Source organism: Orcinus orca, chromosome 9 (genome assembly GCF_937001465.1).
Source record: "Orcinus orca chromosome 9, mOrcOrc1.1, whole genome shotgun sequence".
Lineage (NCBI taxonomy): Eukaryota > Metazoa > Chordata > Mammalia > Artiodactyla > Delphinidae > Orcinus > Orcinus orca.
The window spans coordinates 38,358,495-38,383,286 of NC_064567.1; the positions used below are offsets into that span (position 1 = coordinate 38,358,495).

A 24,792-nucleotide genomic window follows, 5' to 3' on the forward strand; every position below is an offset into this window, starting at 1 on the left:
CAGGCAACCTGCAGAATGGAAGAAAATATTTGCAAATCATACACATGGTAAGGGATTAATATCCCTTATCATATATAGAGAGAACTCCTAAAGCTCAATAACAACAACAAAAAAACCCAATTCAAAAAAGGATAAAAAACTTGAAGAAACATTTCTCCAGCAAAGATATACAAATGCCCAATAAACACATGAAAAGATGCTCAACATCACTACCCATTAGAGAAATGAAATATCAAAGCTGCAATGAAATACCATCTCAAACCCATTAGGATGGCTACTATATACTATATGAACAAACAGAAAATAACACATGTGAGCAAGGATGTGGTGAAATTAGAACCTCTGTGCACTGTTGGTGGAAATGTAAAATAGTATAGCCACGGTGGAAAAATAACATGATTGTTCCTCGATGATTAAAAATAGAAATACAGCTTTTTGGATCCGCCATCTGCGGTGGCACTGCCGCCAATATGCAGATATTCGTGAAGACCCTGACGGGGAAGACCATCACTCTCGAGGTCAAACCCTCGGATACAATAGAAAATGTAAAGGCCAAGATCCAGGACAAGGAAGGAATTCCTCCTGACCACCAAAGACTGATCTTTGCTGGCAAGCAACGGGAAAATGGACGTACTCTGTCTGACTACAACATTCAAAAGGAGCCCACTCTTCATCTTGTGTTGAGACTTCGTGGTGGCGCTAAGAAAAGGAAGAAGTCTTACACCACTCCCAAGAAGAACAAGCATAAGAGAAAGAAGGTTAAGCTGGCTGTCCTGAAATACTATAAGGCGGATGAGAATGGCAAAATCAGTCACCTTTGTCGGGAGTGCCCTTCAGATGAATGTGGTGCTGGAGTTTTTATGGCCAGCCACTTTGACAGACATTATTGTGGCAAATGTTGTCTAACCTATTGTTTCAACAAACCAGAAGACAAGTGATTGTATATTGGTTAATAAAAGACATGAACTAATGAACTAAAAATAAAATAAAAAAAAAAAAGAAATACAATATATTAGCAATCCCACTTCTGGGTATATGTCCAAAAGAATTAAAATCTGGGTCTCAAAGAGATATTTGTATAGCCATGTTCATAGCAGCAATGTTCATAATAGCCAAAATGTGGAAGCAAACCAAGTGTTCACCTACAGATGACGGGTAAGTGAAATATGGTGTATATATGTATGCAATGGAATATTATTCAACCTCAAGAAGGAAGAAACTTCTGATGTATGCTACAGGATGGACGAATCTTGTGAACGTTTTGCCAAATGAAATAAACCAGCCACAAAAAGACAAGTATTTTTTGATTCCACTATTATGAGGCGCTTAGAGTGATTAAAATCATAGCGACAGAAAGTAGAATGGTAGTTTCCAGGGGCTGGGAGGAGAGGGGAATGGGGAGTTATTATTTACTAGGCATAGAGTTTCAGTTTTTCAGGATAAAACGTGTTCTGAAGATGGATAGTGGTGACAGTAGCGCAACATTATTAATGTATTTAATATCACTGAAGTGTACACCTAAAAACGGTTAAGATGGTAAATTTTATATGTATTTTACCACACTAAAAGAAAATTGGAAAAAAATATGGTTGACCCTTGAACAACATGGATTTGAACTGCATGGATTCAATAGTAAATGTTTTTCAATTGTAAATACTACAGTATAACATGATCTGCGATTGGTTGAATCTGTGGATGTGGAACTGTGTACACAGAGGAAACTCGGATACCAAAGGCTGGCTGTAAGTTTTATGAGGATTTTCAACTGCACAGAGGGTCGGCGTTCCTAACCCTTACGTTGTTCAAGAGTCAACTGTAGGTATTAAGTAACCCCAAGAGCAATAAGATATATTTAAATAACTAGGGAAAAAGAGACTACAGGGACCTGAATTTCACTCTGTTGAAATGAAATATGCAAATAACTTTTCTTTATGGCAAGGTACTGAAAATGCCACTATATTGAATGCTAGACAGAGTGTCATACTGAGAGCTGCTTCCAAGGACTAAGAGAATGTGAGAGGAAGGTTAAATATACTAAAATCTTTGTTCCACTCAAATAGTAACACCAAACTCAGCTATTGCTGGGTAATATTTGTCCTAAGTGTTGATGAACAATGACACATTCGCTAGTAGAATATTAATATAATAGTTAAAATAGGGCTTCCCTGGTGGCGCAGTGGTTGAGAGTTCGCCTGCCGATGCAGGGGACACGGGTTCGTGCCCCGGTCCGGGAAGATCCCACATGCCGCGGAACGGCTGGGCCCGTGAGCCACGGCCACTGAGCCTGCGCGTCCGGAGCCTGTGCTCTGCAATGGGACAGGCCACAACAGTGAAAGGCCCGCGTAACACACACAAAAAAAGTTAAAATAACAATACTTATTCTGTCCTCTGTCCACACACAAACTTAAATTTTCTGACAGACTAGTTGCTCGCTTGCTCTCTTCTTCAAATTATAAATACTTAATATTTTAAGTTTAAAGTATCTGAGTTATATATATGATATATTACAGCTATATTACAATCACAGGCTCAATAGTATATTTTTAATTTAGAGGAACCAAAATAGTAAAAATGAGAGATTATAGAATTACTCTTAAAAATCATTAGTTCTTTGATGAATGAAGGTGGTAAAAAATGTAGTAGAGGTGTTAGGGGATTTGTTTTAATGGATAGGAAAGAGTTGTAATTTCTAAACAGATGGTGACATGAAATTGAGTGTAATTTAAGAACTTAAAGTGTACTTTAAAATGTTTTCAATAAATTTTAAACTGTTCTGAAAACATTCAGCTTACACTATTCACTTATTTAGAATATTTTATAGACTGACCATAGAGGTACATATCAGTTCAAGCTTCTGCCAAAAGAGTACAGATATTTAAATTGTTTGTTTGAGAACTGATGAGACTTCATGGCTGGTGCAGTATGAGCAGAAATTATGTTTATTATTGACCAAGAAGGGCCTCAGTTTGATGAAACTTAAACAAGCTTCTTCCTAACTCTAGGCCCCTGGCGATTCTGTTCTTAGAGCATTTACTTTAGAAGACTTGTCATTGTCAATTCTTTCTCTGCCCCTTTAAAAAATCTTCTTGCTATAACCCAGGAATGACTTTCCTAAGACCTTGGGGCCAACTCTTTGAAATGTAATCATCTAGAATATAGTGCCCTTATTTCCCAGTTTCTGTGGGAGGATAGAAGCCTAATTTAGATGGGCACCAATTAGTTAACACCGATGATCTAATCATAAAGGAACCATTTGCATATTCAATGTGCGGGACACATCCCATGGATCAATCCCCCTCCTTCCTGTCCTCCAGTGCTTAAAGACACTCACATCATTTGTTTCAGGGGAGTTGAGTTCAGCTTCTATGCCCAATTCCAAGAGCCAGAATAGTCTTCCTTGCTTGTTTAACTTTGTCCAGTGAAATTTTTGCATTGACACTGTGAAAGATATGGTCCCAAACAGACCAAAAAAATCGTTATCTGAACTGCAGTCATTACTACTGTCTAGTGATGAGCTAGCCTCAGGCATCCTCTTGTCAGTAAAAGCTTGTTTAAAAAGACCAACCTTATACAGCCTCCTCAAAAGTGAAAGGCTTAATTCAATTGAAAGAAGGAAGGTGGAATCTCCATTCCAGTTCCAGATCCCAGTAAGGGCTCCACAGGGGAGAAAGGGAAGCATGGGAAGCAGCTCTCTTCCTGAGTGCACAGACCAGAAAAGAGAGGAACTCACTATGTCAGAGACTCTAATTTTCTACTTTAGTCCAACATATTTCCAGTGAATAACAATCCACAGAATGATGAGTTTGAACTACCTCCTGCAGGGCCAAAAAAAAGAAATCCTTACTACCCAAGAAATAAATAACCTTCACATAAGACCTGAATCTTCAAAGGTAAGCACAATTATACAGAACTAAATATATTTTGAAGCAAAACCCTTTTTGTACTTTCTCATCGCTTTTTCTGTGGGTGATAATTTACTGACATATAATGAGTAAAATGGATAAAAGAATATCAAGAGAAAATTGGGCAGGTTGTTCAGATAACAAAAGACAATTCTGCCTTTCATTTTTTCTTATTCCTCTGTAGACTATGGATTTACTAAAGCTACAGAATAGCCCTTGTTCTAGGAACTGCCTCTGCGGGTAGAGGGAAGTTGTGAATATATATGAACGTAAAGGTACTGGTAAAATACATGAGGACAGAAGTTGTCAACTATTCCAAGTATCCATGCTTTACGTTAGCCATTATTTTTTAAAACTACAGGAGAAAAAAGGTCTCATTAAAACAGAACTACTGTTGTCCTCTTACTAACTCAAGATAGAAATCACCCAACGGTGAATAATGGAAATTCATTATAAGAAAAGTATTCTGAAAAATTAAGCCGAAAACAACTTGATGTGAGTGAGAGGACAGCATGATTCAGTCAAGAATATGGAGTTATATTTAAAATTTCCATGCAGCTGGAGGCAAAATTTTAAGGTAAAAGCATTTAGCTTTTATCTAACCTTCCACCCTTTCTACTGAGCCTCTTCTCTCCTCCTGCTGCATCTGGAAAGTCGCAGCCCTGACCCCACTAGCTGGATATCTACACTTCATTTGGTACTTCTTATTGACTGTAGAACTCTCAAAAGCAAAAAATAAAATATCCAAAGTTTCCCTTTCCGGTCTTTGAAGGAGACTGTTTTATTTGGCGGGCACCCTTCCTGTGTACCTTAAATTTCCATAACTAGATCATCTCTGACTTCACCCATGTGTCATTAGATGTTTTATACAAAAATAAACAGCTTACAAGAGTGATTAACCCTAAAACTATTGATTAATCAGAAAACCATAATGATTATTGATAATATACTCTGGAACCCTGAGATGGTTATAACAATTAAAATGAAAGTAACAAATTTTAAAACATAAAACTTCAATACCATGTAAACTTTTAATTGATTCCATTTTGAAAATAAACAAGCTAGTTTTCTCTTATGCTTAATCTACTTTGGGGAAGAAATATATAGGAAATAAAAGAATTTTCCTTGATTTTTAAAGACCTGAAGATTGAAACAGGTACCAAATAAAACTTCCCCTTGAATTACTCATAGTTTGAGGGACAATGGCAAATGCTCTACTATTTGAAGACAAGGTAGCAGTGGAATTCTAAATGTTGATTAGTGCTTCTTGTTAAAAAGGACATCAGGTATAAACCTAAGATTTTGCTCCCAACCTTGCCATTTCTTCAAATTATGCTCGACTTTAATGTTGGGAAAATTATGCTATTTTGGAAAATTCAAATGAAAGAAAAGGTAGGGAAGGTACATATACAATCAAAAACATGTATCAGTTTACTTGGTGTGAAATATAACTAAAGCAAAGATTTATAATTGCATACATAAAAATTAGCTGAGTAGTTATTTGTTAACTGCTTACCAAAAATATCACAGGGAAAGGTTTTTAAAAAATAATTCATCACTACAGAATTGGCTGTCAGTGAATACAATAATCTCTTTCAGCAGAACAATGCACTTATTAAAAAGTATAATTTGCTGTTTCATCATACTTTCTATACACCTTGGATTTGAATGCTAATCATTCATGGTTTGCTGCTGTTGTTTGCAACACCTTTAACATTCATTACAAACTATACCGAGATTGTAAACACCTGTGTATTTCTGCATACATATGTATAGAAAATCAATATTGCTATGCTAAAGTGTTTGAAAAAGTATTACAACTATCTCAGCAGTTCTACCGATCCTTTGCTACTTTGATTTCCCTTTATGGTGTTTTTTATGTTTTTGCAATACAAGAAAATATATGGCCCCAGTTTACTAATCCTTCTTGTTGGGAGAAAGATAGTTCACCAAGTCAATTAAAGTTTCTTTTGGAAGGTATCTTCCAAAATGTAAAAAGTCTTTATCCAGATGGTAAAATGAGCAAATGAATAGTTAACAAAATTTAGCAGGTCCTTTCACAGAATCCCTCCTACACAGTCATTCTCAGGCTACAATAAAAAGGAGAGAGAGTTTTCTTGGAGACAATACTGAATACACCAACCAACATTCCTAAGTCTTTGAGTATTTTTCAAATGTTTTGGAAAATTATCATAGGAGTCTACGCAGCCTACTTTCTGAGAGCAAAACATTGGCTAGCTCGCAAAGAATTTTGCCAACTTATGACTCTCTAAATGAGGGGCATTCATTCATTCATTCGCTCATTCATGTTAATCTAAGAACTCTTGATTGAAATTTTAAGAGGACAGTGTGTACATCAGGTGAAAATAGACCCATTTTGGGATAAGAGCAGGAACCAAACTATTCTGAGGTTCTCCTCCACTTCTTACAGGACACTGACTACAGGTATTTGAATACCAATCTTCTAAAAATATATAGTACAACTCACATTTAAAATTTTTCTGCTTGGTTTAAGAGAAAGAGAATAGGACACTGTATCAAATGACTTCATTTTTCATTCCAGTAAAACTTATTACCAATGTGACTGTGGGTAAATCTTTTACCTACTGTTCACTGTCTCATCAGCAACATAAAGACAGCTTTGCCTACGCTGGGTAATTCCTGACATAGAGTTCACCCTCACAAATATTATTTTATTCTATATTTAAGGAAAAACAATATCAATGTATAATTCTAAGGCACACTTCCATTTCAACCTCGAAGTCTATTCGGAGTCAGGCAGAGCGTCTGTTTCTATTTGGGTTGATCAGGGATGAACCTAGATGTCAGAAACGTAATTTGCACAGTGTCATACAGGATGTATGGTAAATAGCAGCACCTAGACTTGAACCCATTTTCCTGACATAAGCCTGGAACACTGCCATGATTCTGTTACTTAGTTAAATGGCCATATAATGGTGCTAATGGGGTTCTGTAAATCATCCCAAATCTAAATTATCTGCCTAGTTCTTTATTCTTTATGCACATCAAACAAGTGGCATATTCACTGTTTGGGGGCAGAGCTACTTTCTCTACCTAAGTGACACTGACACTGCTATAGTGACTCTTTCAGTCTCGTAATAGTTAGGTAAATATTCACATGTGTTCTCAGGAAAGCCCAGATAATTCAAGTCATACAAATGCAAATACTTCTGACTAGGGTATTAAATATTTTTTCAATAATTGTAAAGCCCTCTAAGAGGGGATGGAAATTGGAGGACAAGAGGTGTTGGAAAGCAGGGTGCAAGATGGCCAGGAGCTCACCTTCCCAGAAAAGCCTGCCCAGCATAAGGTAAGGGGACACTGTCAACATCACAGGGAATTTATGGGGCAGAGTGGAGAGGCCCAACAGTGCACAAGAATGTGGTGACCTGGGAGCTCATGAAGGACCATGTCTACTGTTAATCTTCCTTACATTATCCTGCTAATTTCTGCCATAACACTTATTACTATCTTTTCTTTAACGTTACGTATCCCTTTTCCAGCTGCCAACTATAAGTCAAAAAAGGCGAGTATTATGTCTGTGGTTTTCTACCACTGACTCCTCGGTACCTGCGATAGTGGCTAGGTACAGAATAGGCACTAAAATATGTATTTATTGAATGAATGAATGGTTCCCAAAGCAATATTAGGAGCAACGTACACCAGTCAGAATGAGAGCACTGTTAGAGGATTCACAGCTGTAACTAGAGGATGCTGAATGAGAAGCTGTTGGTCCCTTATTTTGTTGACGGGAAATGTATATCCAATAATACCCAGTTGAGAAACATAGAACATGAAAAGGATTTTTTAAATTGCAAATGAGATTTTCATTGTACCATAGGAACTATATTAGGTTAAAAGTTTCCTTGACCTGGTTTTATAGATGGGATTGCAGGATTAAACTATCTTAACCCTTTCATGCTTTTTTCATGAATGTTCTGTTATTTGACACATACAAACATTCTATTTCATCAGAAAAATAGAAGGTTACCAGTTATCTTTATACCTGTTCAGTTAAATGTTTGGAAGACATAAACAAGCTTAATTAATTCATATATTAAAATCCCATTATACTCAGTTTACCAGGTATTGTCATCAGCAGATACAACTACCAAATTTTCCCTTGTATTACATTTTTCTCTTTCCCCTGTGACAACAGTGTTGGTATAAAAAACTACAATCATTACCTAAATCACCTGTAGAAGTTCTAGGAATGAAAAATCCTTTTATCTGTGTGCTACAATTCTAAAATGTCTATAATCTGAATCCAACATTTTAAGAAACTCTTCCAACCACCTGAGCCCATGTTCTGTTTCTCCTTTGGTCCTAATTGAACAAACAAGACAGGATTTGTAAATCATACTTTGTAAAAGCTACTAAAGAAACAAGCCTTCTTCATCATTTTACCTTACCTATGCCATTTTCAAACATTTGGTAGTAAAGTGTTCACGTCATCCCAAAACAGAGCCTGGCAGCAAGGCCCCTTTTCAGTTAAGCTAATGGGCTCTTATCAGAAAAGAAAGAATTAGGGAATTCAATGGTGCTTCATGGGCCTGATATTCATGAAAGCTCTGTATGAGAGTGGATTAGATTACTACTTCATTTGAATTACAGAGTAATTAGACTTCTCCTTTTGGAAATATTTTCACATATGTGTTTAGAAATAGTTATTTTAATGGAAAGACCAAATTGCCATTTGAAGCCTCTCATTGGCACTCAGATGTCCATTTACTCATTATTTCATTCATTAATACATTGAGTGCCTACTATGTGCCAGGTACCATACTTGGGGCTAGGGTTTCATAGCTAAAACAAAAGTGAAAACAGAGTTTCTGTCCACAAAGCTCTTACTATATGGTGAAGAACTAGACAAATAAACCAGAAGTATAATAGAGTGTGGCAGTAAGTTGGAGATAAATAAGGTATAAAAGAGAATACGTGGATGGGTGACCTAACAGCCAGGACAAATATTCCATGATAAGCTGATACACTGACTGAGTCTGGAAAGCCAAGTTTATGTGATTCAGGCAGAGAAAGAAAAAGCCTTCTAGATGCAGAGGACAGCATGCTCAAAGACACAGGAGCATGCAAAAACAGGTTGCTGCTGCTTCAGGTGAAGGTGGTTGGTGAAGAATCAGGAAGGTGTTGCCCAGTGTTGACTCGAAAGAAGCCACACCATTAGGAAGATGCCAGATTAGGACACTACCACCTGCTGAGTCAGGAAGCTACCTCTACAGCTACTGGCTCCAGAACCATGCTGCTTCTGCTACAATCTGCTCCCCGCCCCCAAAATGGATGCCCCTTAACCCCAGGTTATTCAGTTATGAATCCAAGTCTTATTCAAGTGCATCTAATTTATACATAGAACTGTAGCTGCAAGGGAGTCTGGAAAATGTAGGTTTTAGCTTTCTATTTTTTATACTGTAGAATATATTTAGAATGAGTAGTGAATGACCCAAACCCAATTTGTGCCATAGATTTCAACTTAAAATCACAAGTCAAAATAACTATCCATTTTGAATAGCAATTTTAAGACTGGCCTAAAATTATCTACGAAAAAATTTTTAAAATAGTATAAGTAATATAAAATACTAAATATTACAGACTCTCTAACATGAAGACAATTATATATTGCTTTTGAACTTCTTAAACATTCCTATTCTTAATTCTATATATTTCTTGGGTTGAAAAAGACTTGCTATTAGAGAGACATTTATCATCTCAACTCATCAAGCTGAGGACATACTCTGGACAATATTTAATAGCTGTTATATCATGAATTCCAGAATTTAAGGGGATGAGGATCCAATGGTCCAAATCACTGACTATCAAGTATTTTATTATTTTTACATCATGTTAGGGCCTGTAACCCACACTCTGTCCACACCACATGCTGAGCTTCCTCTGATCTAGTTATTGCTTTATTACCTTCTCAATTATTTTTATGTTTGTCCTATTATAACCAAAGTTCTAGATATATTAAAATGCTAGTCAAGTAAAGTTTCAGCTCTCATGTCTTTGACCTGCAGTCAGCACTTCTAAGGTCACTCTTCTGACAAGTCAGGAAGAATTCTGAGAAATATCACTATTAAAGGAAAGGCAGTATTAGGGGACCCTGAAAATAAAGGAGGAGTAAACATGGGAAGAAAACTAAGAGTATAATGTCATGAGAGCAAAGGGAAGAAGAGTTTGGTTAGATGTGCTTGGAACAACAGAATTAAATGCCCAGGTTGAAAGAGAGAAAAGGATAAAAGAGTCCTCCCTGGATTTGGCAATTCAGAGATCAGTGGTGAGGAAAGCAGTTTCAGCAGAGCGTGCAGGGAGAGAGTTTGGCTTTGAAGGGGAAAAAGAGAGTGACAGCTGGACTCAAAACATAATTTTGACAGTTTTTTTGGTTTGGTTTGGCTTGATTTGATTTTAATGGGAGATCACGCAACATAATTAAATGACACAGAACACATTTTAAGAACCAATCCCAATATCTAGTCCAGTCTTGGAATGACCACACTATTTGGCATTTATATGTTGGGCTGACAAAAATAGCTGAAGTATTTCAGGCTTTAGGCTTGAAAGAACCAATATCTCATTGTACTGGGTGTTGTGAGTACTTAGCAGAGTCAAAGATTTGCTGACTGTCCAGTCATTCTGTAGAGAAACCATCAGGGTCACACATACGTCGGGTGTGTCTGAGAATCTGTGGGGGTAATGTTGAATTATTACAAATAAAATCTGAAATTGATCTTTTTTTGCTGGTAATTATAGTAAATTAAGGAAGTCTTAAGTTTGTAAGAAAATTCAGAAAATTCATAGAAGTGAAAGTTTTTAAGAGACATAATAGGATTCACAGCTCACTATGGACCAGAGAGAGAGAGACAGAGAGAAAGCTCTCCAGAGGGACCACTTAGAACAGTCAAAGGATGACAAAAATTCATCTATTTTAGATTTTAGCATATAATGAACAATTCATACATTCACTCTCATTTGCAAGGGAACTTCGATTCCAATATTATTCACATTAGCTTCATTGTCCTGGAGAGTTAAAGAAGATAATGGAATAAAAATGTTTAAGAGGTTATTTAAAAGTTCCATGTGTAGTTACTTTTTATGCATAGTTCAGTTTTGTAGTTATCACTATTTTGTATACTTCATTTTATTTATAAAAATTAATGAGTTGAGAAGAAAAAGTTTTAAATCCCATGTAAAGCTATTCCTTATTAAACATTCTTAAAAATCATATGTAAGCCATACCATGATGGTATAACAGAAATATTTACCCTAAACATTTTGAAAATGAATAGCATGTTCTACATTAAAAAATTAATGGATTAAGCTTCACATACTTGAGTCAAACTTACAAAAAATTGGTCATCTTTGAATTAGTATTTAACTCCATTATTAATAAAGTTGCTAAAGTAATATATTACAAGTTGATAGGATTTTAATATTTTTAGAGATCTTAGATACTAAGTTCCTCACTCTTATTTACTCCTGAAGAAGCCAAGCTCATGATAGGTTTTTTTCGCTCCCATTTTTTCATATCTTAATTAATTAATTGATTAAAATTGCCAGTAGGACTTCTTAAATTATTTTTTGACAAAAGATGTGTGTGTGTGGGGGGGGGTATGGAATATAGAGAAGGAGGGAGGGAAGAAGAGATAGGCATGAAGCTCAGAGGAAGAAAGAGGGGAAGACGGGGGAGAGACCCTCAGTATCATGTCCTAGCTAAGGGCATCTTCTCTGCTTGAGCATAATCCCAGGCCTAATCCACTACTCAAGGACATGGCCCTAGCAATTCTCCCTTCTCCCCTCTCTCTCCTGTAGCACCAAGATTTCTGTCTTCCATTGACCACCAGTTCATAGCCATTACATGCATTTCTCTAATCTAAAAAAAGTAACAAACAAAACTCTACTGACTTCAATTCTTCTAGTCAAGACCTCTTTGTCTGCTCTCCTTTATAACAAAATTCTTCAAAGGAGTTCTCTACATTCATGATGCCAACACATCCTCTCCTCCAATTCCTTCTTAAACCTAGGCTTCTGCCCACAATTCCTCTGAAACTACTTGGTCAAGGTCACCAACGGCCTCCATGTTGCTAAATGCAATATGTGTATGCTCAGTCCTTATTTCCAGATCTGTCAGCATCATTGGACACAGTTGATTACTCCTTCAAATGCTTCCTTTACTTGGTTTCCAGGACACCACTCTGCTGAATGTCTTCCTTATATCACTGCTTTCCACTCTCCTTGGTAGGTTTCTCCTCATCTTTCCAACCTCTAAACATGGAGGAAGCACCCCTGGCTTTGGTCCTTAGACAATTTGTTTGCTTACACTCATTCATTTACATACCAGGTAGAGGTAGATGAATCCTAAACAGATATCCCTAGCCCTCAACCTGAATTCCAGACTCACATATCTAACTGCCTTCTTGATAACTCCATCTGGACCTCTAGTAGGCATATCAAACTTAAAATGTCCTGAAACAAATTCAGGATCTTCATCTGATGAAGATCTTCATCTGATCTTCATCTTCAAACCTGTTCTTCCTACAGCCATTCAGTAGATGGTAACACCATTTTTCCAATTCTATAGACTGAAAACCTTGAGGTCATTCTTGACTCCTTTCTCTCACGATCCACATACAATCCTTCAGCAAGTCCTACCAGCTGTGCTTCTAAAATATTTCTGGTCAAGCCTCACTACCTCCACTGCTAACCCCATGGTATACTGTCATTGCTAATTATTACTTCACATGTATAATTGGAATAACCTCCCAGAATTTTTCTTGCTTCAACTCTTGCCCCCTGCCCCCAATATCAGTTCTTTACTTGGCGGCCAGAATGATCCTTTCAAAGTGTGAGTCAGCTCATGCTACTCCTCTGCTTAAAAGCCTCCAGTGGTTTTCCATCAATTTAGTGCCAAATCACCACAATGACTTAAAAGCTGTACGTGGTCTGGTCCCCACTATTTCTCTGACCTCATTACCTACTTCTCTCCCTCTCCCTTACTTGGCTCCTGCCGTCCCTCAAACATTCCATCCATGATTCAGTCCTGAAATCCCTGCTATCACTGTTCCCTCAACTTGCAATGCTCTTTTTTTGGATGTCTACATGACCTGTTCCCTTACATCCTTTACACCTTTGCTCAAATATCCCTTCCATGAAGCCTTCCCTGATCATCCTATGGACAACTGCAAACCCACCCACAACCCAGCATTCTATTCCATCAACCTTGTTTTATGTTTATCCATAGTGTTTACTATCATTTAGCATACAAATTTCACTTTTCCTTTTATTTGTGTTTTTTTCCGATAAAAGCAAACACTTTTATCCACTTTATCAACAGCCATAACCCTGGCACTCAGAACCAGGCCAGGCACATAGTGGGTACTCAGTATCTCTGTCTGACCTTGTATTTAACAACTTCTCAGTAACTGTGTAGAAAAAACATAAAAAACAAATATTTGAGGACAAAATAATAGGGTATTGTCTGGAGATTTTCTCTTTGTGAAGCTCTTCTGGGTTTACTCGACTTTTAAAATCCCTTGAGTTTCATCTACCACTGATTAAAGTTAATAAAGAAGTAAAAGCACTGCCAGTTAATGCAGCATGTCATGATTCATTTGTGCATAGCCACTTTTTCTTTATTTAATGCTAAGAAGAGGATTCAAAAACACATTTGAAAAAATGAACAGAGTGAGCTGACATTTGTTTCTTATAGAGGCCAGTACCAAGTTCAGAGCCTGGCCAAGGCAGTATTAAGGCTGAAAATTATCGTGTCTTCTACCTCAAGTATATGCATATTCTAAAAAATACTAAATTGTAAAATGAGGTTGTAAAAGCCAAACACAATGCTACTTTGTCCAATTATTCCTATTTCATATATATTTTTGAAACATCAATGCATTCTTTAAAACATATTCAGCACCTTTGCTGTTATGGACAGACTATTTGTTTCCCCCCAAAATTCATAGGTTATAACCCCACCCTCTGATGTGATGGTATTAGGAGATGGGGCCTTTGGGAGGTAATTAGGATTGGAAGAGGTCGAGGGTTGAGATCTCATGAAAGGGATTAGGGCCCTTATACAAGTCACAAGAGAGCTTGCTTCCTCTCTCTGTTCTCCACCATGTGAGGATATAATAAGAGGTCAGCAGTCTGCAATCAGGAAAAGGGGTCTCAGCAGAACTTGACCATGCCAGCATTCTGATCTCAGACTTCTAGCCTCCAGAACTATAAGAAATAAATTTTTGTTGTTATTAAGCCACTCAGTCTATGGTACTTTGTTATAGCAGCCTGAACAGACTAAGACACTTGCTTTGCTATTGCCTTCAAGCACTTGCTTAGTCTACAATTCAACCCTAGATGCATCAGAAGAAACGTTTACTGAAAGAAAAAGTGAGTAACTATTAATCCAAATTGATTTTTTTTTTAAATGCTGGGCTGAATCACTAAACAGAACCTTGCCAGATAAGAGTATATTTGAAAAATAAATGTTCTCTCTTTCTTCTCACTGTCATACCCTGAAGGAAATCTGGCCTGGCTCTAAGTACTAGCTACACTCCAGTAATTCCCAAATAATTCCTTCCAAATAATACCTTCTATCTCTGACACTGCTCTTGAGCTACGGGGTAATATATGCAATGGCCGAGGCAACATACTTTCTTGGCTCCTCAGTCTTAACTTCTCCAGCATTGAAATCTTCCTTTCATATCCCCCACCAGCCTCCAAACCTGCTCTCTATCCAGGCTTCTCCATCCCCCGGTAGCAACAATATTCACCTAGTCACTCAGGTCAAAAATTTTGAGCCTCCCTTCATCCTGTTTTTATCTCTATCCATTTCTTAAGCAAAGAATATACATCTTCATGTATGTCAAGCCTCCCTAAGGACGCTGTTACCACCCTAGTCCAAGATTCATGCTCACATTATTGCAGTGGCCTCCTAACTAGTCTCCCTGCTTCTGCCCTCCAGCCCCTAAACTCATTTCGCATACAGCAACCTGAGAGGTCCTCTTACATGTAGATTATGAAACTCTCGTCTTTAAATTCTCCAGTGGCTTCCCAGGGTCCTCACAATAAATTCCAAACTTCTTCCCTGAAAAAATTCCATAGTCTGGTCTCGGCCCAGCTCTCTGGCCTCAGCTCCAGCTCATTTCCCTCCTTGCTCACTCCACTAGAGCCCTATAGGCCTGTTTTAATTGCTCCTCTGACTTCAAGCTTGATGCTCTGTGGTGGCCTTTGCACTTGCTCTTGCCTCAGCCTTAGTGCTTGTGCTCAGGTCCGTTCGGGACTCTCCCTCTCACTTCCCTCTAGGTCTCTGCCCAAATGTTACCTTTGACCAAGATGGCTTTAATATTCCCCTTAGTTTGACTAAACTTTACATGGGTTTCTTCCTGACTATAGACCCCTGACCTCCCTTTTCTTTGAGCATTTACTTTAGAAAACTTCCAACGTTAAATTCTTTCTCAGTCCCATTTGAGGTGTAAATCTTCCAACCTCTAGCCAGTCTTACAACTGAGGAATGTGTTTCTCAAGGACCTGGGAGCCACCCCTTTGATACGTAATCATCATGGAAGGTGGCGCCGCTATTGCCACTATCTTCCAGTCTCTGTGGGTGGACAGGAGCCTAATTTTTATAAGGGAAAATTAGCAAACGCAGATGGCCAAATCACTTGACCACCTACCCATAATATCCTCCAGTACTTTCCACTAGCTCACCCCAGTGCTTAAAAATTCTACTGCCTTTTGGGTCAGCAGAATTCACTCTGTTTCCTCTATTGCAATAGTCCTGACCCCACTGCAATAGTCTTGAATAAAGTCTCTCTTGCCTTTTTAATTCTGTCCAGTGCAATTTTTCTTTGACATCTTCTCAGAGATTCTGCTCTGACCCCTACGTTTAGAATAGCCTACTCTCACCATCCTCCCCACACCTAAATCTAGTCACTCTTTATGCCTCACTCTGCTTTATTTTTCTTCGGAGGACTTATCACTACCTGACATTGTATTACACATTTATTTACTCATTACTGTCTCCACTGAAATATGAGCTCCATGAGTCTGTTGATTTTGTTTTTACTTCATTACCATTGTATCCTCAACACCTAGAAGTATACCTGGCATGCTGTAGGCTCACAATAACTGTGTGGTCAGGGAGGGAGGGAGGGAAGGAAGCAAGGAAGAAAGGCTGGTCGGCAGGTCAGCCAACCGGTCAGAATTAGGGATATTAAAAAGACTGAGCATGGAAGAGGAAATGTAGAAGTTTATGTTTTCAATTCTGCCAACCCTGTATTCTCTTAGGCTTCCTGAAAGCTTGGGATTTTTTTCTGGTATTTTTGAACTACTTATACATCCTAATTGTACAGAGTTCTCTGCTTACATCAGGCTGTAACTAAAGTTCCTATCCCATGTTCACCTCTTTCCCCAATCTGAAGCTTTGAGAGCAAAGCCTGGAAGGGGGTAATGTTCCCCAAAGGAGCTCAATCTTCTCTGTGGACAAGCAGTCCCATCTATTTTTTCTCTTTGAGGGATACACAAAGACATTCCCTCATTGTGTTTCATCCTGTCAACCACTCCCTCAATTTCCAGGTAGGCTAGGAGAAGAAAACCCACTTCTCAGTTGACCGTTCATGGCCCTGGATCTCAGAGGGTGTGGAAAAGTTAATTCATCCTCTCATTCAGCAAACATTATGGAGTCATGGGCATATGATAGTAAACAAAAGCTGTGCTACCTCCTCTGCCCTCGGAGCCATCGTGGAACATCCATTCTCATGGTGAAGATATACTTACAGTTATCACGAGAAAGTAAAATGAAGATTATGAGAGAGGAACTAAAGGGGCAGTAGTAGAAGAGACTAATCAAGGAAGACTGAAACGTAAAAGATAAGTGGGAGCAAGCCAGTCAGGCAAGAATATGTTACAAGAAAAGGGGACCATATGTCCAAACATAAGGGTAGAGGACGGGAGAGTCAGGGGGCATTTAATTCAGTGCAGAGAAAGGGGGACTGATGAGAGATAAGGATGTTAGGAAGTCTGGGCTTTTGAGGACAATAGGGACATTGAAAATTACAAGGATTTCTGCTGTTCAGAAAGATCATTCTGATTTGCAGTGGAGTATATATACATCAGAAGGGACCAAAACTGAAGCCAAGAATTTTATTTCCTAAATACTAAGGACAGTTTTAGGATTCCAGGCAAGATACGTTTGTGGCATCAGTTCGAAAATGGGATGTAGAGAAGTAATGGATGAGTTAGTTATATAAGATTTGGAATTTGGATGTGAGAAAACGAGGGAGAGGGAAGAGTTACAGTTGGTTTCCAGGTTACTCTTGGGCCTCCATTCACTGTTAGGAGTAATACTGGAAGAAGAGTAATGTTCGGAAAAAGGTGTGAGGCCCACTTGTCCTGTTCAGGGCATTTAACCACGACCCGTGTCCTCTTGCTGCCCAGCACAGGTAGGCAACCACTCATAAATTTCAGGGTTGCAAACTACTGTGTTCAACTTTAGCTCAGGCTGTCAATTATATTTTATAAGCTACCTCCCAGTCATCTGTTATTGAGATCAGAGAAAAGGCTACAGTTGTTTTTTATTTTTTTAACTTCTTTATTGGAGTATAATTGCTTTACAATGGTGTGTTAGTTTCTGCTGTGTAACAAAGTGAATCAGCTATACATATACATATATCCCCATATCCCCTCCCCTCTTGCATCTCCCTCCACCCTCCCTATCCCACCCCTCTAGGTGGTCACAAAGTACTGAGCTGATCTCCCTGTGCTATGTGGCTGCTTCCCACTAGCTATCTATTTTACATTTGGTAGTGTATATATGTCCATGCCACTCTAGGATGAAGTGAGGGCTACAGTTTTGATGCTTGAAATTGATGGGTAGGATCTTAATGGTTACGGCAAAAGTCTAAGGCATATCCGGTCACCTTTTGAAACTGAACCTTGATAGGAGGCCATAGAACCTCTGCCTTGTTAGCCTCTTGCTAGTAAAGCATAGATTTCAAGATGTGGCTTATAACTGCATTTCACATTTGTCTTTTTTCTACTCCTTTCCTTTGTCTTTGGATGTGGATCTTAGAAATGCTATGGATGGAGAAAAAGGAAATAAGCTCCCATGGAGAAAAGACTAAAAGATGTCAGCAACTCTTTTCTCAGATAAGAGTGCACAGCAGGGAGTTGTTCTTTTCTATGCCTATAGCTGGTCAGGCAGCTACATTACACTTGACAGATACGTTGGATGGATTATTTCCTTTTTGGAACACTGGACCTTTTTTCACATTGACTCACAACGGGCAAAAGGTTAGAAAATAGGAAGGGTACTAGTAATTGAATGTTCCTTTTAGAACATAGACAGGTCACAGGGGCTGAATGGCAAAAACAGGTTTTCATGCTGAGTCAACTTCCACAACCCAGGTTAAGTTGCTACTAAGGGATTTCTGATCAAATGAAAGTACTGGAGCTTTAGATTTAAAAAAAGATGCTTATTTACATTTCAGTGATGAATGTCTGAGAGAATGATGTCTACATAATCAGTAAAAGCAAATAACAAAAGTCATCAAGTCACTGTGGGTACTTTATGGCACAGGGAGAGTTGCTGCACTGGGAAGTTCCAAATCCAGCACAAACACTGAGTAAGCAAGGGACATCCAGTAAAATTCACTTAGTGCCTCATCATTTTTACACACAAATATATTATGAACAGAAGATAGATAAAGGAATAGAAATATTAATATATATAGTATCTCTGGAATTGAGCATATATATATTTCTGGGTTTTTATAATTTTCAGTCCATCAACAGAGGAATGGATAAAGAAGATGGGATACATATATACAATGGAATATTACTCATCCATTAAAGAGAATGAAATAATGCCATTTGCAGCAACATGGATGGACCTAAAGATTGCCATACTCTAGGTGAAGTAAGTCCAACAGAGTGAAGTAAGTCAAACAGAGAAAGAGAAATATCATATGATATTGCTTACATGCAGAATCTAAAAAAGAAAAGATACAAATGAACTTATTTACAAAACAGAAACACACTCATACACTTAGGCAATGAACTTATGGTTATGGGGGAGAGGGTGGGGGAATGGGATAGTTAGGGAGTTTGGGATTGACATGTACACACTGCTATATTTAAAATGGATAACCACCAAGGACCTACTGTATAGCACAGAATACTCTGCTCGATATTATATAACAACCTAAATGGGAAAAGAATTTGAAAAAGAATAGATACATGTATATGTATAACTGAATCACTTTGCTGTATACCTGAAACTATCACAACATTGTTAATCAGCTATACTTGAATATAAAATAAAAAGTTAAAAAATAAAATAAAAATTTCAAAGATCTTTTTCTACCGGCCTTGGATTTAAACCACAGTAACAAATGTGGCTACTTTGGTCATACTAAATTAAGGAACTTGCAAATTTCAAGAAAATAAAATCGTTCTACTTATGGTAATGCAACAGTTCAAAAGTCCTAATAAAAACAAATTTTGCTCATCTGATGCCAGCTTATAATGATTTCTTGTGCTAGTTGTTTTCAAATAAAAATACATTAGTGAAAGAAAAATTCTGGAACTAAAATTGAATGCACTTCTATACATGTTTAATCTTTATTTGTAAACTGACCTTGAATAACATTAAGCAATAATCTAGAGTAGTCCAAAACTGAAACTGAGGTTATTGAACAAATCCAGAAAATCTAGGTACTATTCAGAAAAATAGTGAATAAATGGCTTTATGTTATCTGCCAATTATGTTTCCCTAATGAACCATCACAAGCATGTCCCACATAAACCCTCCATCGAGGCCCACCATAGCTGTTGGTGAGTTTCTCTCATATCATCACCCCAGTAATTAAAGAAATATATATGTAGTCACCATCATCCCTGAAGCCTTAGAACCCCAGGACTTTCTCCTCTCCTTTGAATTTGATTTCACCCCAAATTCAGTTTGTATATAACATACAGAAATCTGCTTTATTTTCAAGGTAAGAAATCCTGGGGCAGGCAAGACAGAATAAGAAGTCTGAATTTCGCGCACCTCTAGAGTAAACTGGCGGTTTCACCTCATATTCAGCTTGTAGAAATTTACCTGCTTTTCCAGGTGAGGAATCTGGGGGCAGGCCAGTTAGAGAGAGAAGTCTAAATTCTCATCATAGTGACCACAGCTAGGTCACCTGAGTTAATTCTGTTTACATGAATCTCTAATTCTTAAGGAAACCCAGTCTATTCTGACTGTTTAGTACAGACTGAGGCTGAAACTATTCTCAACAACTGACGTTTCTCCTCTGTGCTTTCCTGATGTACACACAGAGTGTGTGTGTACATGAGTGTAAGGTGTGTGTGTGTGTAGCTATCTATACTCTAGGTCCCCCAGGTCAAATTACTTGAATATTTTCTCCAGCCCTTGCTGTTGAATAAACAATGGTCTCTTAATTCAGACTTACTCCTTTCTATTCCAGAGTATGCCCAGTCACTTCTTTGAGCACACTTCTCCATATGCATCTACAATATCTGCTTCTTTAATGTTTACTAATTCCCCCCCAGCTTTACTGAAGTATAATTGACAAATAAAAGTTATATGCACTTATGATATACAAAATGATGATTTGGTATACCTTTACACTGTGAAATGATTACCACAACCAAGCTAATTGGCACATTCATATCTCACATAGTTGTGGGTGTGTGTGGTGAGAACAGTAAAGATCTACTCTCTTAACAAACTTTAAGCATACAATACTCTGTTATTAACTATAGCCACCATGTTGTACATTAGGTCTGCAAAACATATTCATGTTATATCTGAATTATGTACCCTCTTACCAAAGTCTTCCCTAGTTAATTGCTATCAGTTATAAAACAACTTTATACAACCCATATTTAGACTCCTATAGCAATAGCTCCTCTAATAATAAAAACTGAGATGATGAAAACAGATATGCCTCTGAAAATGGGGAAATTCACCATAGTGACTATTTTATAAAATTAAGCAAATCAATAATTTACCAAGGAAGGAATTTTCAGCAAATAAACCCTCAGTGTTTAGAATCATTTAGCTACCATGGGCTAAATTACATAACCTGTAATTTTGAGTAAATTATGTTGCTATCTCGAGTTTACTGGAACACAGAAAAGATACTCCATGTATATAGTTTTGGGAATGTTGCAAATGAGAATTTAGTTTTGTGGAATACATCTTGGTACAAAAAGGCCCTAACCTAGGATGAATGAACTGATTAAGGAAGAGCTAATGGAAAAAAGGGAGGTAGGGAGGGAGAGGGAGAAAGACAGGAGAGGAAGAAAGAGACAGGAAAGGAGGAAAGGAAGAAACAGAAGAAACGGAAGGAAGGAAGGAAGGAAGGAAGGAAGGAAGGAAGGAGATAGGGAGGGAGGGGAAAATAAGTGAGGGAGAGGGATAGAGAGAAGGGAGGGAGTGAAGAAAATATAAATTAAGAGAAACAGGAAAGTTAAATTGAAAACTACTATAAGAAAATACTTGGAAGTAAGAAAAATCTTTTATGGTGATTTGGTTCAGTTAGACAGATAAGATTCAATAAGGAGCAATATCGTTGGTGTCCAAAGATACACTCAGGGGAATCAAGACCCATGAAGTCTGTGTTTAAACAGTTTTGCAGAAAAAAAAGTATGGAGAGATGGTTCTGAAGTTTTGTGAAGATGGATCATCTGGCCAACTTGGAAGTAAAACAGAAGCACAGTAAAAATTTGACCAGTGAATTAAGTAGCATTGAACCATTTTAAATAATGAGTCTGTGTATTAGTAAACTATTCTCTATATTGTTTGAACACTCTGGAAACATAAATTGTACTTTGCAATTGGATAGTTCAGGCTCAAGTCATTTGTCTCCAGTCATTAATGTGTAGATACATTACTAAGCCCTCTCACTTATCAGTCAGAGAAATAAATAAAGCAATATCAGATCAGTGTAGAGGAGGTACAAGATATTAAACCACTTAAGTGAAAGATAATGAATAACATTTATTTTGAACAATACAGAGACTATGTCTTTAAATTATATTTAAACTTGGAATACTAAAGAAACATAAGCTTTGAGAGTATAAAATGTAAGGAGATAAACACCTAGATAAATCATCACAAAAGAAAATACAACTCATAAAAGTCTTAAGGTCCCTCAAAATGTATTAACTCTATGATAGGCCTTCTGCCATTCAATGTTTTAGTAGACATTATTTCTATCAGTATTTCATTAATCTTGAAGATTACAAGAGGAAATTTTCTGCAGAATATGTCCCCATCATGCACTCCTTTAAACATAAATGTTTCTTATGAATCCTTTTGAAATAATTTTTAATTTTGCATAGGCTAAATTAGTCAATTAATTTCTAAAAGTGATTTTAGCTATATCTTTTAAGGTTCTAATGCTTTGATGTAAAAGTACCACAATATTTAGCTGTAGTTATACCCTGAAAATTTTCAATTATAATACATGCTGATCATCAGATACTGTTTTACTAATAGTCTACTGAGTTTTCATCTTTTTCATGACTTTGGAAAATTGAAGATTTCTTTAAAGAGAGAATGTGTTTGCTCTTTTGCTTAAGTTCAGCCTGGCTATATTCCTGGAAAACTCTTGTGTCTTGCATAGGATTTGAATCTGGTTGCTCATGAATTTCTGTCACTGATATGAAGCTAACCAGTGTCAACCACTAGAACTAATCCATCACATATAGTTGTCATAGCACAAAGAATGTCAATTATCTCTCACAAAGTAACTGCGATGGCAAAATCAATTCAAGAATGTGCAGCAAATTATCTTCTAAATATAGCATGAAAAGCTAGAGTCTGTGGCATTCTCAAAAGTTGCTTCCCTAAAGAAAAGCCAAATGGCAGTCTGTTAGACAACGCACCAGACACAGAGATTTGAGACCTGAATAAAAGCCTTAAAAAACTAGGAAAATTCCATTGTATCTCAAATGGAAGAATCCAAGCATAATATAGAGGTGAAGAAAAGCAATAGCTCTCCGTTATGAGCTAATCTCTTTTTCTTGTTGGCCCACTGAAATAGGATTTACGTTAGTTTTCCAACTGAAGAGAGAGGAAGGAATGGTATCCACCTGGCATGATGTTCTTTTATTCCTGATTTATATCAAAAAATCCAATCTATCACATATGGGGTTTATGTGGATGAATTATGACAGAATCTAAAACATAGCTTTAAGTGATGCTTTATGTAGAAGGTTAAGGTCAATTGCTTTCGATTAGCATTATAAAAGAAGTAAAATACTCATAAAACATAACTTAAAATGGGGATATTGTTATTTGCATACACCACTAAAGGCCAGATATTTACAACATTTATGTTAGAATTTAGATAATTTAGTCTGAATAAACAAGGGCAGCAGCATGACTTATTTGCTAATGTTTATTGAGCACTTATATCAAGCACTGGACAAGGCAATGGTATACAGTCATGAACAAGCTAAAAAGAATTACTACCCTCATGGAGCTTACACTCTGTAGAATAAAATGTAATTCTTAAGAAACATAGCAGTAGACGCCTCTTACGGGATTTCTCCCTCTTTGTGCTTTACATGTGGAGATTCCTACCTGACTATATTAACAATAAAAGGACCTTGTCCTGACAGTGTGTAATTACCCTAAGCATATTGCAATTATTTTGCAATGCCAAATAGAAAAAACAAGAAGGGAATTGTATGAAAGCCTCCTTTGAACAAAGAGGAATAACAGATTTTATTAACAGTTTCAAATGGAGACAAAACTTGTGTTTAATTCTGTTTAGAGTTTAATGATCTCCACCTGACAATTAAAAGGGAGACCCTAAGAGATCAAAATTAGAAATTCAATGAATATGTACAGTAGAAATTAAAGAAATTGCATTCCAAAACATATTTTATTTATTTTGACAAGTGTGATTTAGTTTCAATTAGTTAAGGTCATTTTAGTAGTACTGTATTATTGATCTTGTAGAACATTTCACAAAATTGGCTAATTAATTCTTTCCTAGGAAATTAATGGCATTGATGAGCAATTTAATGGGAATGCCTGGGTTTTCAGATTAACAAAATAAGAAATATTAGTCTTTGCCAAACATCTATTTTATTTCTTAATCTGCCAATAAGTGAAAAAGGACACTGAACAGATTGATTTTTCTAGGAGGTGTGGTTTTTGGTGGAGGCAAGAAACTGCATAATCAGTAACTGTTTATTCCATACAAATGAACCACAAGTCAGTCAAAAAGTTATGACATTGCTGAATTATATGATGTATAAGGGGGTGGGAGTGGAAGGAGAAGTAGTCCTTGAACCTCATTGTCTAAGCCATTTTTAAGCAACAGAGCAAATAAATGGCACCCCAAGGGAGCAGTAGACACAGATGTATTAATCTTTCAGGCTTAGAATTAATGTTCTTAAGAACTATGTTTAAAGAATAAACAGGATCTTATGGTTTCCCAGTGACCGTTTAAGAAATTGACATTTAACCTCCTGACTCTGTGCTGCTAGGCCGTTGTTATAAAATCCAAAAAGATGCCACCATGCAATCCTCTCACTCAATACACTATTCTCTTGAGAGGCAAAGAGTTACAGACTGTACATGTCTGACCTTGGTATTTTGAACACTGCCAAGAGCAATATTCTCTTAAATTTTCTCCTCCTAATTAGTACAAGCTGTCTCTTGCTTTTTATCTCTCTACACTTAAGTGGAAATATGAGTCAAAAAAAGACAAATTGTTCTTTGCTCCTTTCCTAGCTGCCACCAAGACAAATGATGTTCCTATAGGTTATGGGAACATTTCAAGTAGCTAAGAGCCCTTTATTACTTTTTACTAGTACCATGTGTAATAAAGGGATG

General features: G+C 37.2%; 1 protein-coding gene across 1 annotated transcript; it reads left to right on the plus strand.

Annotated features, from left to right (window-relative positions):
• Window positions 1–418: 418 nt before the first annotated feature.
• Window positions 419–1,008, plus strand: LOC101288223 (ubiquitin-40S ribosomal protein S27a-like). The gene has a single exon (XM_033428268.2). It carries the CDS (start codon window positions 471–473, stop codon window positions 936–938), a length of 468 nt encoding a protein of 155 aa, XP_033284159.1. The 5' UTR covers window positions 419–470; the 3' UTR covers window positions 939–1,008.
• The last annotated feature ends 23,784 nt before the right edge of the window (window positions 1,009–24,792 follow it).